This window comes from Lactuca virosa, chromosome 1, assembly GCF_052849685.1.
Source record: "Lactuca virosa cultivar CGN04683 chromosome 1, Lactuca_virosa_CGN04683_v6, whole genome shotgun sequence".
Lineage (NCBI taxonomy): Eukaryota > Viridiplantae > Streptophyta > Magnoliopsida > Asterales > Asteraceae > Lactuca > Lactuca virosa.
The window spans coordinates 220,638,774-220,652,278 of record NC_136426.1 but is presented as its reverse complement, the minus strand read 5'-3'; the positions used below and the strand labels follow the sequence as shown (position 1 = coordinate 220,652,278).

General features: G+C 35.7%; 1 protein-coding gene across 1 annotated transcript; it reads left to right on the top strand.

Annotated features, from left to right (window-relative positions):
- The first annotated feature begins 1,378 nt into the window (after positions 1–1,378).
- Positions 1,379–8,003, top strand: TOPII (topoisomerase II). The gene is made up of 15 exons (XM_079083552.1): positions 1,379–2,083; positions 2,531–2,808; positions 2,876–2,942; positions 3,027–3,297; positions 3,385–3,581; positions 3,655–3,864; positions 3,972–4,199; positions 4,285–4,449; positions 4,824–5,165; positions 5,236–5,721; positions 5,799–5,985; positions 6,072–6,121; positions 6,205–6,672; positions 6,760–7,192; positions 7,278–8,003. The coding sequence occupies exons 1-15, from the start codon at positions 1,505–1,507 to the stop codon at positions 7,850–7,852; spliced, it is 4,536 nt and encodes a 1,511-aa protein (XP_078939678.1). The 5' UTR covers positions 1,379–1,504; the 3' UTR covers positions 7,853–8,003.
- The last annotated feature ends 5,502 nt before the right edge of the window (positions 8,004–13,505 follow it).

Here is a 13,505-nt window from a genome sequence, read left to right as displayed (position 1 = left end):
GCCTGACTTGATCGCACAACAATCGCCCATGTTTTCCGCATTATGTGATTTTAGGATTTTGTACTCTGATGTTATTTCACTATGATACACTTTTAGTTGTTTTGACATGTTTGTTGGATGTTTTGAAATGAAATAAAAATAAAATTTTTGTATGAAATTTTGAGATATTACAATAAACCAATAAATCAACCTTTATCTCCAAAAGTCATTCTAGTCAATAACTAACTTTGAGGGCAATTTAAAAGGACTTTGCTTTTAATACAAGTATATACCAATTTAAGGGCATGAACTCGTTACTTGCATACATGACTCATAAAATGGTTGCTTAATTGGTATTTGTTACTGGACGTGTTTTGTTGGGAAAATTAGGTTAACATTTGAAATGTTATTTTCTGTCTTAAAACCCATGTACTCACGAGACAATTTTGTCTCATTAGAGCTGATAATGGTCGACCTGAGTTGGGTTTGGGTTGAACCCATTTATTAAATGAGTTGAAGACCTCAACCTAATTTAACATGTTTACTTAAATGAGTTGAGATTTAGAACCCAACCCAACCTATTAGATACATGAGTTGGTGTCAGGTCGACTCATTTATCTATTTTGATCTAATTCGTGATTGAGCCGCATGAGGTGTGATTGAGAAGTGAGGTCCACAATGTAGTGTTGTTAACACCATGATTAAATATATGAATTATAGTTGTATTTTTTAAAACATAAATAGTAATATAACATTATAACTAAAGTAGTATATATACAATTAAAATACATTTGACTCATGAACGGTAACATGTTTAGAGTTCTGTCTAATACTGCTTTTGTCTTTGGCTTTCACGATGGCTTCCCGGTTTATCTTTATTTAGCCTATCAAATTTTAATATTTCATCATAGACCATTGTATGTTTATTGACACTCATGAATTACATAACATTACTCACATTTTGAAATAATATCATATAAATTAATTATATATAAGGATCATGTACATAACAAAATAGCATCCATTAATATATACAAAACAAATATTTTTAATTTATGAACTTTCCAACGAATCGAGTAATCTGTTTTATGGTTAAAAGCATTTTTGTTACAACGATAAACAAATAAAATTTTAATGACATAAATTAAGTAATAGCACAAAATTGATTGTTATCATTTATACCTAAGTTTACGAAAATAGATTATTTTGTAAAAAATGCAAAAATACTAGGATTAACGTACAACATATTTTACTGAGTGTAGAAACAATATTACAGACAATTCCATTATCCCTTTTCCCAAGAATTCAAAAAGTTTAACTTCAAGTTTCCCGCTCACGCTTTCAAAATTCAAAATTCAAAATTCAAAACCCTAAACACTCCCGTGGATTCCTTTACAATTGAATCCACCACCACCTGCACCCAACACCATTAAACCCCTTTCCCCACCTCTACATCTCATATTTCCGGCATCTTCTTTCTCTCTGCAGACACCATCTCTGTGTCTCTCTCTACACACGAACAGCCATGGTGACAGAAAAACGCCAACCACTGCAATCGAGCACCACAGACAACATCCCACCACCTACCAAACCCGCCGCCACCAAAGCCGGGAGAACCATTGAAGAAACTTATCAGAAGAAGACTCAACTCGAGCACATCCTTCTCCGGCCCGATACTTACATTGGATCTATCGAAAAACATGAACAGACGCTTTGGGTATGGGAGGATGATCAGATGGTGAAAAGATCTATCTCGTACGTCCCTGGACTCTACAAGATCTTCGACGAAATTCTCGTGAATGCTGCGGATAACAAGCAGAGAGATCCTAAGATGGACTCTGTTAAGGTCACGATCGATGTCGAGAAGAATTTGATTAGCGTGTATAATAACGGCGATGGAATTCCGGTTGAGATTCATCAAGAGGAAGGTGTTTATGTGCCTGAAATGATTTTTGGTCATCTACTGACGAGTAGTAATTACGACGATTCCATCAAGAAGACTACTGGTGGGAGAAATGGTTATGGTGCGAAGCTTGCTAACATCTTCTCCACTGAGTTTACACTCGAGACTGCAGATGGGAAGCGTAACAGACGTTACAAACAGGTATCATTTCAACAATACATGATACGAGATCTATATCCACTACAGATCTGATTACGTGCTTTCATGAGATTTAGGGTTCTTAGTCTTTACGGTTTAGGCTTTTAATGAAATTGTTACGATCGGTTAGGTACAGATCTGTCATACATCATCATTTCCTTGTTGTTTCCTGAACTAGGGCTTCGAATGCATAAAACTAACGGTTTAGGCTTTTACTGAAATTTTTATGATCGGTTATACATAGATCTGTTATACATCAACACTTTGTTGTTTCCCAAGCTAGGGTTTCCAATACATAAAACATCAGACACAAAATTCAAAGAGATGCCAAAATTGAACTGAATTTTTCTTATGATAAGAGTTCCTGTTTAGGGTTATTACAGCTTTTATATCGTTGTTTCATTAGAGTATATTTATAAGCTAAATCTGTTCCATTTGTCTCTGGTTTAGGTGTTCTCAAACAACATGGGGAAGAAATCTGAGCCAACCATAACAAAGTGCAAGAGTGGTGAAAACTGGACAATGGTTTCATTTAAGCCTGATTTAACAAAATTTGGCATGGAATGCCTTGAATCAGATGTTGTTGCTTTGATGAAGAAGCGTGTGGTTGATTTAGCAGGCTGCCTTGGAAAGAGTGTGAAAGTTGAACTTGATGGAAAACGTGTTCCTCCTAAAACATTTGAAGACTATGTCAAACTTTATCTACAATCATCTCAAGAACCCCTAAGGTACTTATTTCTTTTTAATTTAATTGGTAGCTTATGGATAGATACTAATAGTCCTATTCTTTTATAGGATTTACGAGAAAGTTAATGAAAGATGGGAGATTTGTGTTAGTATGGCTGATGGGCATTTTGAACAGGTGCTTTTTCTTGTCTTTTGTATTAAGCATTTAACTTCAGCTTATGTATTAAACATTTAACTCTTGATTTTTTATATTAAACAGGTGAGTTTTGTGAACAATATTGCTACAATAAAGGGAGGGACACATGTTGATTACATAACCAATCAGATAGCCAATCATCTTGTGGCTGTTGTCAAGAAACAGAACAAACATGCAACCCTCAAGGCCCACAATGTAAAAAATTACTTATGGGTATTTGTCAATGCTCTTATTGACAATCCTGCATTTGATTCACAAACAAAAGAAACATTAACAATCAAACAAAGCAGTTTTGGCTCCACATGTGAACTCACACCAGAGTTCTTAAAGAAAGGTATGCAAATAAAACACACTCAGTTTTCATTTCAGGATTTGATGGATTCAATAAAGTAAGTTCTTATTTTGTGATTCGTTTTTGCAGTTGCGAAATCTGATATTGTGAAAAAAGTTCTCTCATGGGTTCAGTTTAAACAGCATAATGATCTTAAGAAAACTGATGGAAACAAGAGGGGAAAACTCAACATTCCTAAACTTGAAGAGGCTAATTTTGCTGCTACAAATAATTCAGACAACTGTACTTTGATATTGACTGAAGGAGATTCAGCCAAAGCTTTAGCAGTAAGTTTTGTTGCTTATTATATCATCCTACCTTCATTTGCACAATACTTATTATTTTTTTTTGTTATTTCAGATGTCTGGATTGTCTGTTGTGGGACAAGATTACTATGGTGTGTTTCCATTAAAAGGTAAATTGCTGAATGTGAGGGAAGCAAGTCCCAAACAGTTGCAAGAAAATGCTGAAATTCAGAACATTAAGAAGATTCTTGGACTCCAACATGGTAAAGAGTATGACAATGTCAAATCTTTGAGATATGGTCACTTGATGATAATGGCTGATCAGGTAATTTTCCAAATTCTTTACATAACACATGTTAAAAATTCAAGAAGTATCAAATACAAAACTATTGAAAATGCCATTTTATTGAAAAGATTCAATTTTTTTTGTAGGATCATGATGGATCACATATTAAAGGACTGTTGATCAACTTCTTGCACTCATTCTGGCCATCTTTACTAAAAGTACCTGAGTTTGTACTAGAATTCATCACTCCAATTGTTAAGGCTACTCAAAAGAATAGTAACAATGTTATATCCTTTTACAATATGCCTGAGTATGAGGCATGGAAGGAAAGTCTAGGGTGCAGAGTAAAGAATTTCAAAATAAAGTACTATAAGGTTTGTTTCTTTGTATTCTTTTTCAATACTATAATGCTAAAGTTAGAAAGAAACAAACTGTTGGCTAATAATTTGTTACATTTAGGGGTTGGGAACAAGTAATGGTAAAGAAGGAGCAGAGTATTTTGCTGATCTTGATAAACATAAGAAGGATTTTGTTTGGGCTGATGATGAAGATGGTGATGCCATAGAGTTGGCTTTTAGTAAGAAGAAGATTGAAGCTAGAAAGACATGGCTTAGAGCACTTCAGGTTTGGATCTTTTGCAGCTTTTAAATATACATATACTTTTTATCACTTTGTTTATATTGCAATTTGTACATTCATTTCTCCCTATTAGGGAATTATGCTTTGAAAATCTATCAAAGTATACCTTTTTCTAACCATATACAAAAAAGGGAATAGTTTTCATGCACAAATTCTAAAATTTACTGGATCTTTCAAAGCATGGCATCTTACTAACATGCTACAAGTAGTCATTAAATGGACAAATGTTGCCATTTCTTGATTTAGTCTTATTAGTAATCATAAAAAATCGTTTCTTGTGAAGTTTTTGTGTTTTATTACAGTTTCTTTGAAGCATTTACCCCATTTAGTAATGATAATTTATTTACTTTTTTATACAGGCTGGGACATATTTTGATTCAAATGAGAAACATATCCCATATCGAGATTTCATCAACAAGGAGCTTATCTTGTTTTCAATGGCTGATCTTCAAAGATCCATCCCATCAATGGTGGATGGATTAAAACCGGGTCAAAGAAAGATTCTTTTTTGTGCTTTCAAGAAACCCATTTTCCAAGAAGTAAAAGTGGCTCAATTCAGTGGTTATGTATCTGAACACTCAGCTTATCACCATGGTGAAGCAAGTCTTGTGGGGACCATCATTGGCATGGCTCAAAACTTTGTTGGCAGCAATAACATCAACCTTCTTTACCCAAGTGGCCAATTTGGTACACGTCAGATGGTAAGTTAAATAAAATATAAAATATTGTTCCTTTTTCTATATCTACATATTTAAATTTTTTTGTTTACAGGGTGGAAAAGATCATGCAAGTGGAAGGTATATTTACACTAAGCTTACACCCATCACACGTCATCTTTTTAACAAGGCAGATGAACTTCTCCTCAACTACTTGAGTGAAGATGGACAATCTATTGAGCCTACATGGTATCTTCCAATTATACCCATGGTTTTGGTGAATGGAAGTGAAGGAATAGGGACAGGGTGGAGTACATTTGTGCCTAATTATAACCCTAGGGACATAATTGCTAACTTGAAACGTTTATTGAATGGGGAAGAAATGGTGCCAATGGATCCATGGTATAAATGGTTCAGAGGAACAATTCAGAAAACAGCATCAAAGGACACTGGATACACAACCACTGGAATTGTTGAGGAAGATGAGGACGAAAATACCCTCCGCATCACTGAGTTGCCAGTTAGAAGGTGGACACAGGAATACAAGGAGTTTTTGGAAGTTGCTTCAACTGCTGGAAAAGACAAAGAACCTTTCATAGAGGTAGATTATACTTTATACATAATTACAATATCCTTCGAACTTAATATTGATGTTTATTTTTTGTTGTAAATTTTCAGGAATACAATGCTCATAATGACGACACAACAGTGAATTTTCAAATAATAATGACTGCTGATCAAATGAACAAAGCAAGACAAGAAGGGCTGTTGAAGAAATTTAAACTCACTACTACTTTAAGCACAAGTAACATGCACTTGTTTGATGCAAATGGCGTGATAAAGAAGTATGACACCCCTGAGCAAAGTAAGAAAGAATATCACAAAATACAAAAATCTATCAATCTGTTTTCTGTTTTGGTTTATTGACTGTTTTACCCTTTGTGCTTACAGTTCTTGAAGATTTCTTTCCCCTTCGTCTTGACTATTATGAGAAAAGGAAGGCAAGTTCAATATCACCATGAAACAAATTATTTTTTTGTATGCATAGAAATGTACAAGTTTTTGACACGTGTGTTAATTACAGACAGCATTGCTTCGTGAGCTAGGGAAGATATCATTGACACTTGAAAACAAAGTGAGGTTTATAAAAGAGGTTGTGGAAGGGACACTTGTCGTAAGCAACAGAAAGAAAGCTGACCTGTATGCTGAGCTGGCAAAGAAAAAGTACACGCCGCTACCAAAAGAAGCTGTTATCGAAGCATCAATTGCAGGGGCTGTTGATCATGTTGAAGGAAGTGAAGAGACCGAAGAGGAGGAAACATCCGACGTGCCGATCGATGTAGAAGCGGCGGCGGCTGCCGCCAGCAAGACGATTCCGGGAACGGAATATGATTACTTGCTGTCAATGGCGATTGCGAGTTTGACTTATGAGAAAATGAAACAGTTGTGGAAGGAAAGAGATGAAAAGAAGGCTGAGTTTGATGAACTTACCAACACTCCTTCTAGATCTTTATGGTTGAAAGATCTTGATGCTCTTGATAAACAACTCGATGTAAGTTTTGTGAAAAAAAAATGTTATTTTATTTTATTTTAAATTTGGGTTTTGTTAAAAATTGAATCGTTTTTTGTGGGTGTTTAGGAACAAGACAAGAGAGATGCGAAAGATGAAGCGGAAAGAAAGAAACAGCAAGAAAAAGCAAGAGCTAAAGGTCCCGGTGGCCGGAATGCTAGGAAGCCGGTGAGAAGGGCACCGGCGCCGAAGAAACCCGCCGTCGCCAAGGCTGAACCGATGGAAATATCAGGTGGTTCTCCGGCTGAGACTGGTAATGCTCCTGCTCCGGCTCCGGCGAAGGGGAGGGGAAAAGCGGCGGCGCAAAAGAAAGCTCCGGCGAAGAGTAAGGGGAAATCGGTTTTGATCGATGAAGAAGAAGAAGAGGAAATACCTTCGTTGGCTCAACGTATGGCGAAGAGTAGTTTGAATAGTGTGCAAGATGTTGATAATGATGACATTGTTGAACTTGAAGATCGATTGGCTCGACATAATATCGAATCATCTCCTGATACAGCAGAAGGTATTGTTAATTTGATAATTTTTATTTTTATTTTCATATTGTGTTTATTTTGTGATGATTGATTTTTAATTTCGAATAATGGTAGTGGTGCCGAAAAAGAAACAACCGGCAAAAAGAGCTGCAGCGGCAAGGAAAAAGGCGACGACCATTATTTCCGATGATGAAGATGAAGATGAGGACGAAATTGAACTGAGCGATGATTCTGATTTTGAAATTGTGAAACCGCCGTCGGAGGAGAAAAAGAGGGGGAAGAAGCCGGCGGCTGCGGCGGCGGCAAAACCACCAGCGGGAGCGACGAAGAAAAGAGGACCTGCAAAGAAAAATCAACCAGCGGCTGGTGGGCAGAAGTTGATTGCGGAAGTGTTGAAGCCTGTGGTGGTGGCGGAGGCGTCGCCGGAGAAGAAGGTGAGGAAGATGAGGCCGTCGCCGTTTAATAAGAAAAGTGGGTCGGTGTTGGGGCGGATGAATAAGGATGATGACGATGATGATGAGGAGGAGATGGTGGTGGCGGAGAGTAGTGGGGTGGTGGAGGTGGCGGCGAAAGCGAGGCCAGTGAGGGAGAACAGAAAGAAGATGACGTATGTGTTGAGTGATTCCGAGGAAGAGGATGAAGATGACGATGATGCAACTGAGGATTCTGAGTTCGATGATGACGAGTGAGTGAGTAGTAGTAATGGAGGGGATCATCTTTTAGTTTGTAGGGAATGGTTGGAAAATTTATGCTTGTTTTCCTGTGACAATTTCTGTAGTTAATCATTGTGTTTGACAATTGACATGCATGCAAGTACTTATGAAGTTTATATATTTCGTAGATTCATCGCCTTTCTCAATTCCTGTCTACTATATCTATAAATATGAACATTAACTAATTTGTTAAAGGGAGTTAAAAGGTTGTTTTACTTTTCAGACATTTTTTTTTTGAGTTTTTTAAATTAAGTACAATATCGTTTTAGTATAAAAGTTAAAAAAAAGAATTGGTATCCCAAAATCTCTAACTCATTTTGACGTAAACATAGTAAATGTTCAGGAGTCTCATTTTGACGTAAACATTGAGGATTTCATACCATCTGATAACTATAATTCAGACAATATTGATTTCATTAATGAAAATGAAGAATTTGCTGAGCCACATCAACAATTTGATTCTTCTGTCTTACAAGAAAGTACAACAAGTCAAAGTACAACAAATTAAAATGCGGATCTCATAACCATACTAGATCAAAGAGAACTCCTTCTTGGCATGATAATTGTCACGCCCCCGGCCGATTGCGGAAACGCCGGGCTGTGCAACGTAGGGATATTGGACCGAGACACACATATATATTGAAAATTACATAGAAATATAACACAAACGATACTTTTATTTATCATAATTTATTTGGGATTACATTGTTTAATAGATCAAGCACACATCCTAAACATAAGTAGAAATGACAAACAAATAGAAATAAACTTCAGCAAGCTTCCTTGACGACATCTTCCTCTGCACGACTATCCTTCACACTTATCTTCTGAGAATACATGTATTTTGAAAACGTCAACATAATGTTGGTGAGTTCACAAATTTTTATAGTTTTCTCATTTCTGCTGTATTTGATTGTATTTTAAGAATGTTTTTTATTTTTAGAAAAAACTTTCTATCTTAGTTAAGATATCGTACCGACCTTAGCTTATTATCTTTATAGGATATTTTACCTACCATATCTTACTATTTTTATATTTTTAGGATATTTTATTATTCTTAATGTATTTTATGTGTTACTCAAAGGTGTCCCTCTAGGTAGTCGGATCTCTGAGGTGGTTGTAATGTATTACCATGAGCCCCCATAATCGACACTATAGACTAATAATTTGTGACATCCCAATTTTCACGGCCAGAAAAGACCGATTTGTTTATGCTTTATTTTGAAAATCAGAGTAACCTTTTAAAGAAAAGAGTTGCGGAATTTGTTCCCAGAAAAACATGATAAATGTGTTATCAAAGCATTTCCGAAGAAATGTATTTTATTCCTTTTAAAACTTTGGGATGTCATTGTCAACACAGAAACATAAGCATAAACAGACCTTACATTCTTTTACACTAGTGATCTACATCTCTTTTAAATCTCTCAGTGTAAAGTAGCTTCATATCGACACATGTGATACAAATAAACTTGAGTGGGTCAGGTTGGGAAACCTGGTGAGCACATAAGATTTTCAACCCACAATAATATAATTATTATGTTTAAACATCAAACAATCAACCCAATTACCCATCCCCATTATCTTCTTTACTCTTAAGGGTCTACCCTAAGAATCATCTATCCTGCATTTGTTTATTCCGAAGTCCATTGCTTCCAGGGTTTATATGGCAGGCACTAAGTCCATAACTGCCAATGCTCGTTCGTAAAGCACTAATTCCATAGCTGCTAAAGTTCAATCATCGGGTACTAAATCCATAGCTACCAGTGTTTATCTAATAGGTACTAAGTCCATAGCTACCAATGTTTATCTAACAGGTACTAAGTCCATAGCTACCAGCGTTAATCTAATATGTACTAAGTCCATAGCAACCAACGTTTATCTAACATGTACTAAGTCCAAAGCTACCAACGTTTATCTCATAGGTACTAAGTCCATAGTTACTATCGTTTCTCTAACAGGTACTAAGTCCATAGCTACCAGTGTTTATCTAATAGGCACTAAGTCCATAGCTGTCGATGTTATTTATTAGACACTAAGTCTATAGCTGCCAATGTTTTCTCATACCATCTTTCATCTCTCATCGTTCATCTACCCATGTTTTATCCAATATATTCGTAGATATAAAATACATATACAGTTTAAATCATTTAAAACATGTATGAAATCGTTCATCTAGCATAGAAAGCAAGTATTCAAATAATATGCACACATAGCACGTAATTTATATAAAATACTTCATATCTATGTCTAAGATGAAAGTAACTATGCACTCACTTGTTAAAGTGATGATTCCAAACTCGGGCAGCGCTTCGCTTTTAACGATTCTATTTTCCTTTGACGAAACCTAGCGTTATTATCGCTAAGTTTTAATCTAATCTTTATTGCGACTAATTATTAGTCTAGATTCATCATTAACTCAAAGTCTACTTTCATGATCTATCAAGTAAGGAACAACCAGGTACGATCATATCAGAGGTAGGGTCCGTTTGGTATATGAAGTATACTGTTTTGAAATCCCACTTTAAACACCTCACTAAATCACAGCCTAGACATCATTCCCGTAAGTAGATTAATCAGTATAACGACTTTGAATCACTGATAAATCTTATTTCTAGGTTCATAATAACAATATTATATTTAAATATAAGCTATATTTAAAGTATGGTAGGCTTATTTCACTTACAGCGGATTTTATTAAAAACCAGGCTCCGCTGGAGCAAAGCTTCTGAGCCGAAAAGCTCTTTTTCTCGAAGCCTTCGTGTGCTCCAGGGCTTTCTTCTAGCGTTAGGGAAGTTTCCTAGGCTTTAGGGGGGTTTAGAGAGTCTAGAGAGAAGTTAGAGAGAGAAAGAAAGGCTTATGGTGTGAAGAAAATATGAAGAGTTCATCTCTTATTTATAGGGGTTTTCTCGTAGAGTAGGCCATAAGTTTCGTCCGTATCTTCTCCGTACGAGCTCCGTTTTCTACGTTCTTTATATCCACGCGTTGGTATTTACGAATACTACAACTTTCATTTAGACCTCGTCGGCTAATTCTCATTCTATCTCCGATTTGCAAAACTATATCGAATTTATCGCGCTCGAAGAGTAGGGACTATGTTTCGTCCATATCTTTCGCATACGAGCTCTATTATCGACGCTATTTATATCCACGCGTTGGTATTTATGAGTACTAAAACTTGCATTTAGATCCCGTCAGCTAATTCTCACTCTATCTCAGATTTACAAAACTGTATCGAATTTGCCGCGCTCGAAGAGTAGGGACTAAGTTTCGTCCATATCTTTCGCATACGAGCTCCGTTTTCGTCTATCTTTTTATCGTTGAACTCCTATTAACGAGATCTTCAATTCTCCTTTAGACTGTTTTGGTTAAAAATTGACCGATCTAAAATTCGAATTTCGAGTTGTGCACTGTTATGCTAAATCTTAAAAAAATCATAACTTCCTCATACGAAGTCAGATGCACACTCTCGGTTTAACATATACTACGAATTTCATTTAGATTGCTAAGGCTAGAAAGTATTTTATCATAAATTCGCTTTTTACGATTCTCGGTGTCGTGCCGGTTTTGCCGTAAAACTTCGACAGGTCATAACTTCTTCGTTATAATTCGGATTCCAGCGTTCTATATATGTACGGAACTCTTGTGACATATACTATAAGTTGGTCAAGATTATTTCTTCTAAATAATCTTTTATCAAAAAAGTTATCTTTGACGCTTATTGTCTCTAAATTGACTAACCCGAATCTGCGGGTGTTACATAATTTCCCCGCATGACGCTTCATCGGACGTTGAATAGTGCTTGAATAATAAAGAAAGTTATCCTTCCGGGATTGTAGCTAGCAATCGCATGTGGGGGTGTCAAACCCCGTATAGATCTATACATATCTTTTCTGGCTTTCGCAAGATTAACAATTATAGGTTCAGGTGAGCCGAATTTAATCAGGCTAAGGATGAATAATAACAACTCAGTAACGCATTAACCTTAGGTGTTTTATCTTTTATCTTTCTTTCTTAGTGATTTCCTATAACTATTATAATATAAATCTTTTACTTTATATTTGATAATTAAAACTTATAGCTCTCATAATTATCTTTTATATATATATATATATATATATATATATATATATATATATATATATATATATATATATATATATACATACCCTATTTATGTTTAATTTGAAACATGATATTTGGGCAGAGTAACGATTAGGTACATTGCATATACCTATAGTTGACCAACATCACTTCTAGGTACTGTGTTATCCTAGGGAATTGGCCATCATAACATCTAGGTAATATCTCTTCGTAGACTATCGGACATCATAACTCTTAGGCATAATATCATAGCTTACAACTACGTATAGTATCTATGGTTACATTATCCTAAGGTTGCGTGCTTTATATAACTATTGATATTTATAGATATAAATATATTTTGATAAAGCAGTTTGATAAACATGTATCCCCCCCGGTAAAATCTTTAAAATAGTGAAATGGGGTCGTGAACTCACCTTTGACGTGTGAGATCGTTGATTTAGGGTTGAATCGGGCGTGGGATTCCGGGGGCCGCTCCAGAAATATAACAAATTTGAGGATTGAGAGAGTGATTCAGAGAGAGGTGTGCAGAATGGGATCTGCATTGACTTCTATTTATAGGCATGAAATTTGGGTGCGCGCGACGCAATGATCTTGTGTGTCGCGCGTGATCATCATGGCTTCATCCAGAGACTGCCACGCGTCACTTCCCCAATTGGCCACGTTACTCGCAATCTACGCGAATCCGGTGTTAGGTGCACGAAGAGCATATGCTAGCACCTCACACACACGAAATGATTTTGTAAAAATCATAACTCTTTCGTGCGAGCTTCGATCTAAGCCCTCTTTATATCTATGTAATATTAGATCTCAAGGAGTACTACAACTCTCATTTAGGTTGTATTACCTATTTTTGACTTTCATTTTTGTGCCTAACGGGGGTAAGAATAAATGATTTTACAAAAATCATATCTCTCTCATACGGATCCCGTTTTCGACATTCCTTGTCCTAAAGTTTATATCTTAAGGAGTACTATAAATCTCCTTTTTTGCACTTTTAGTCAAAACTCAACCAATCTCTAAGTACCGTTTTGACGTAATTAACTTTAATTACGTGGTTGATTTTTATTTTTCTAAAATATATAACTCTCTCATTTGTAGTCGGATTTTTACGAATCTTATATCTTTGGGATCATGTTAACGAGTACTTTCCAAATGCGTTAACCAAATTTGAAGACGTACAATTTTTTAGATACTTTTTTTTCGAGCCTAACAATCGATTTAACAATAAATGTAATGACACATTTGATTCTTATTATATCAAAAATCAAATATTACAATATTAAGCTATTACATCTATTGTTCATACTTTCTCGTAGCGGTGGTCAGTGATGAAATCCTCTCGGTTGTCACAATAACTATGTGATGCATTGCAATAATTTACCATTTGATTCTGATTCCATTACAAAGAAATTCATCTTACCACACTATCCACCCACTTTTCCTTATTTCCATTCAACATTTTTAACAAAAACCCATAGAAGTTTCTTAACATCAGTTTCACAGATATAAGAGCCATCAACATATA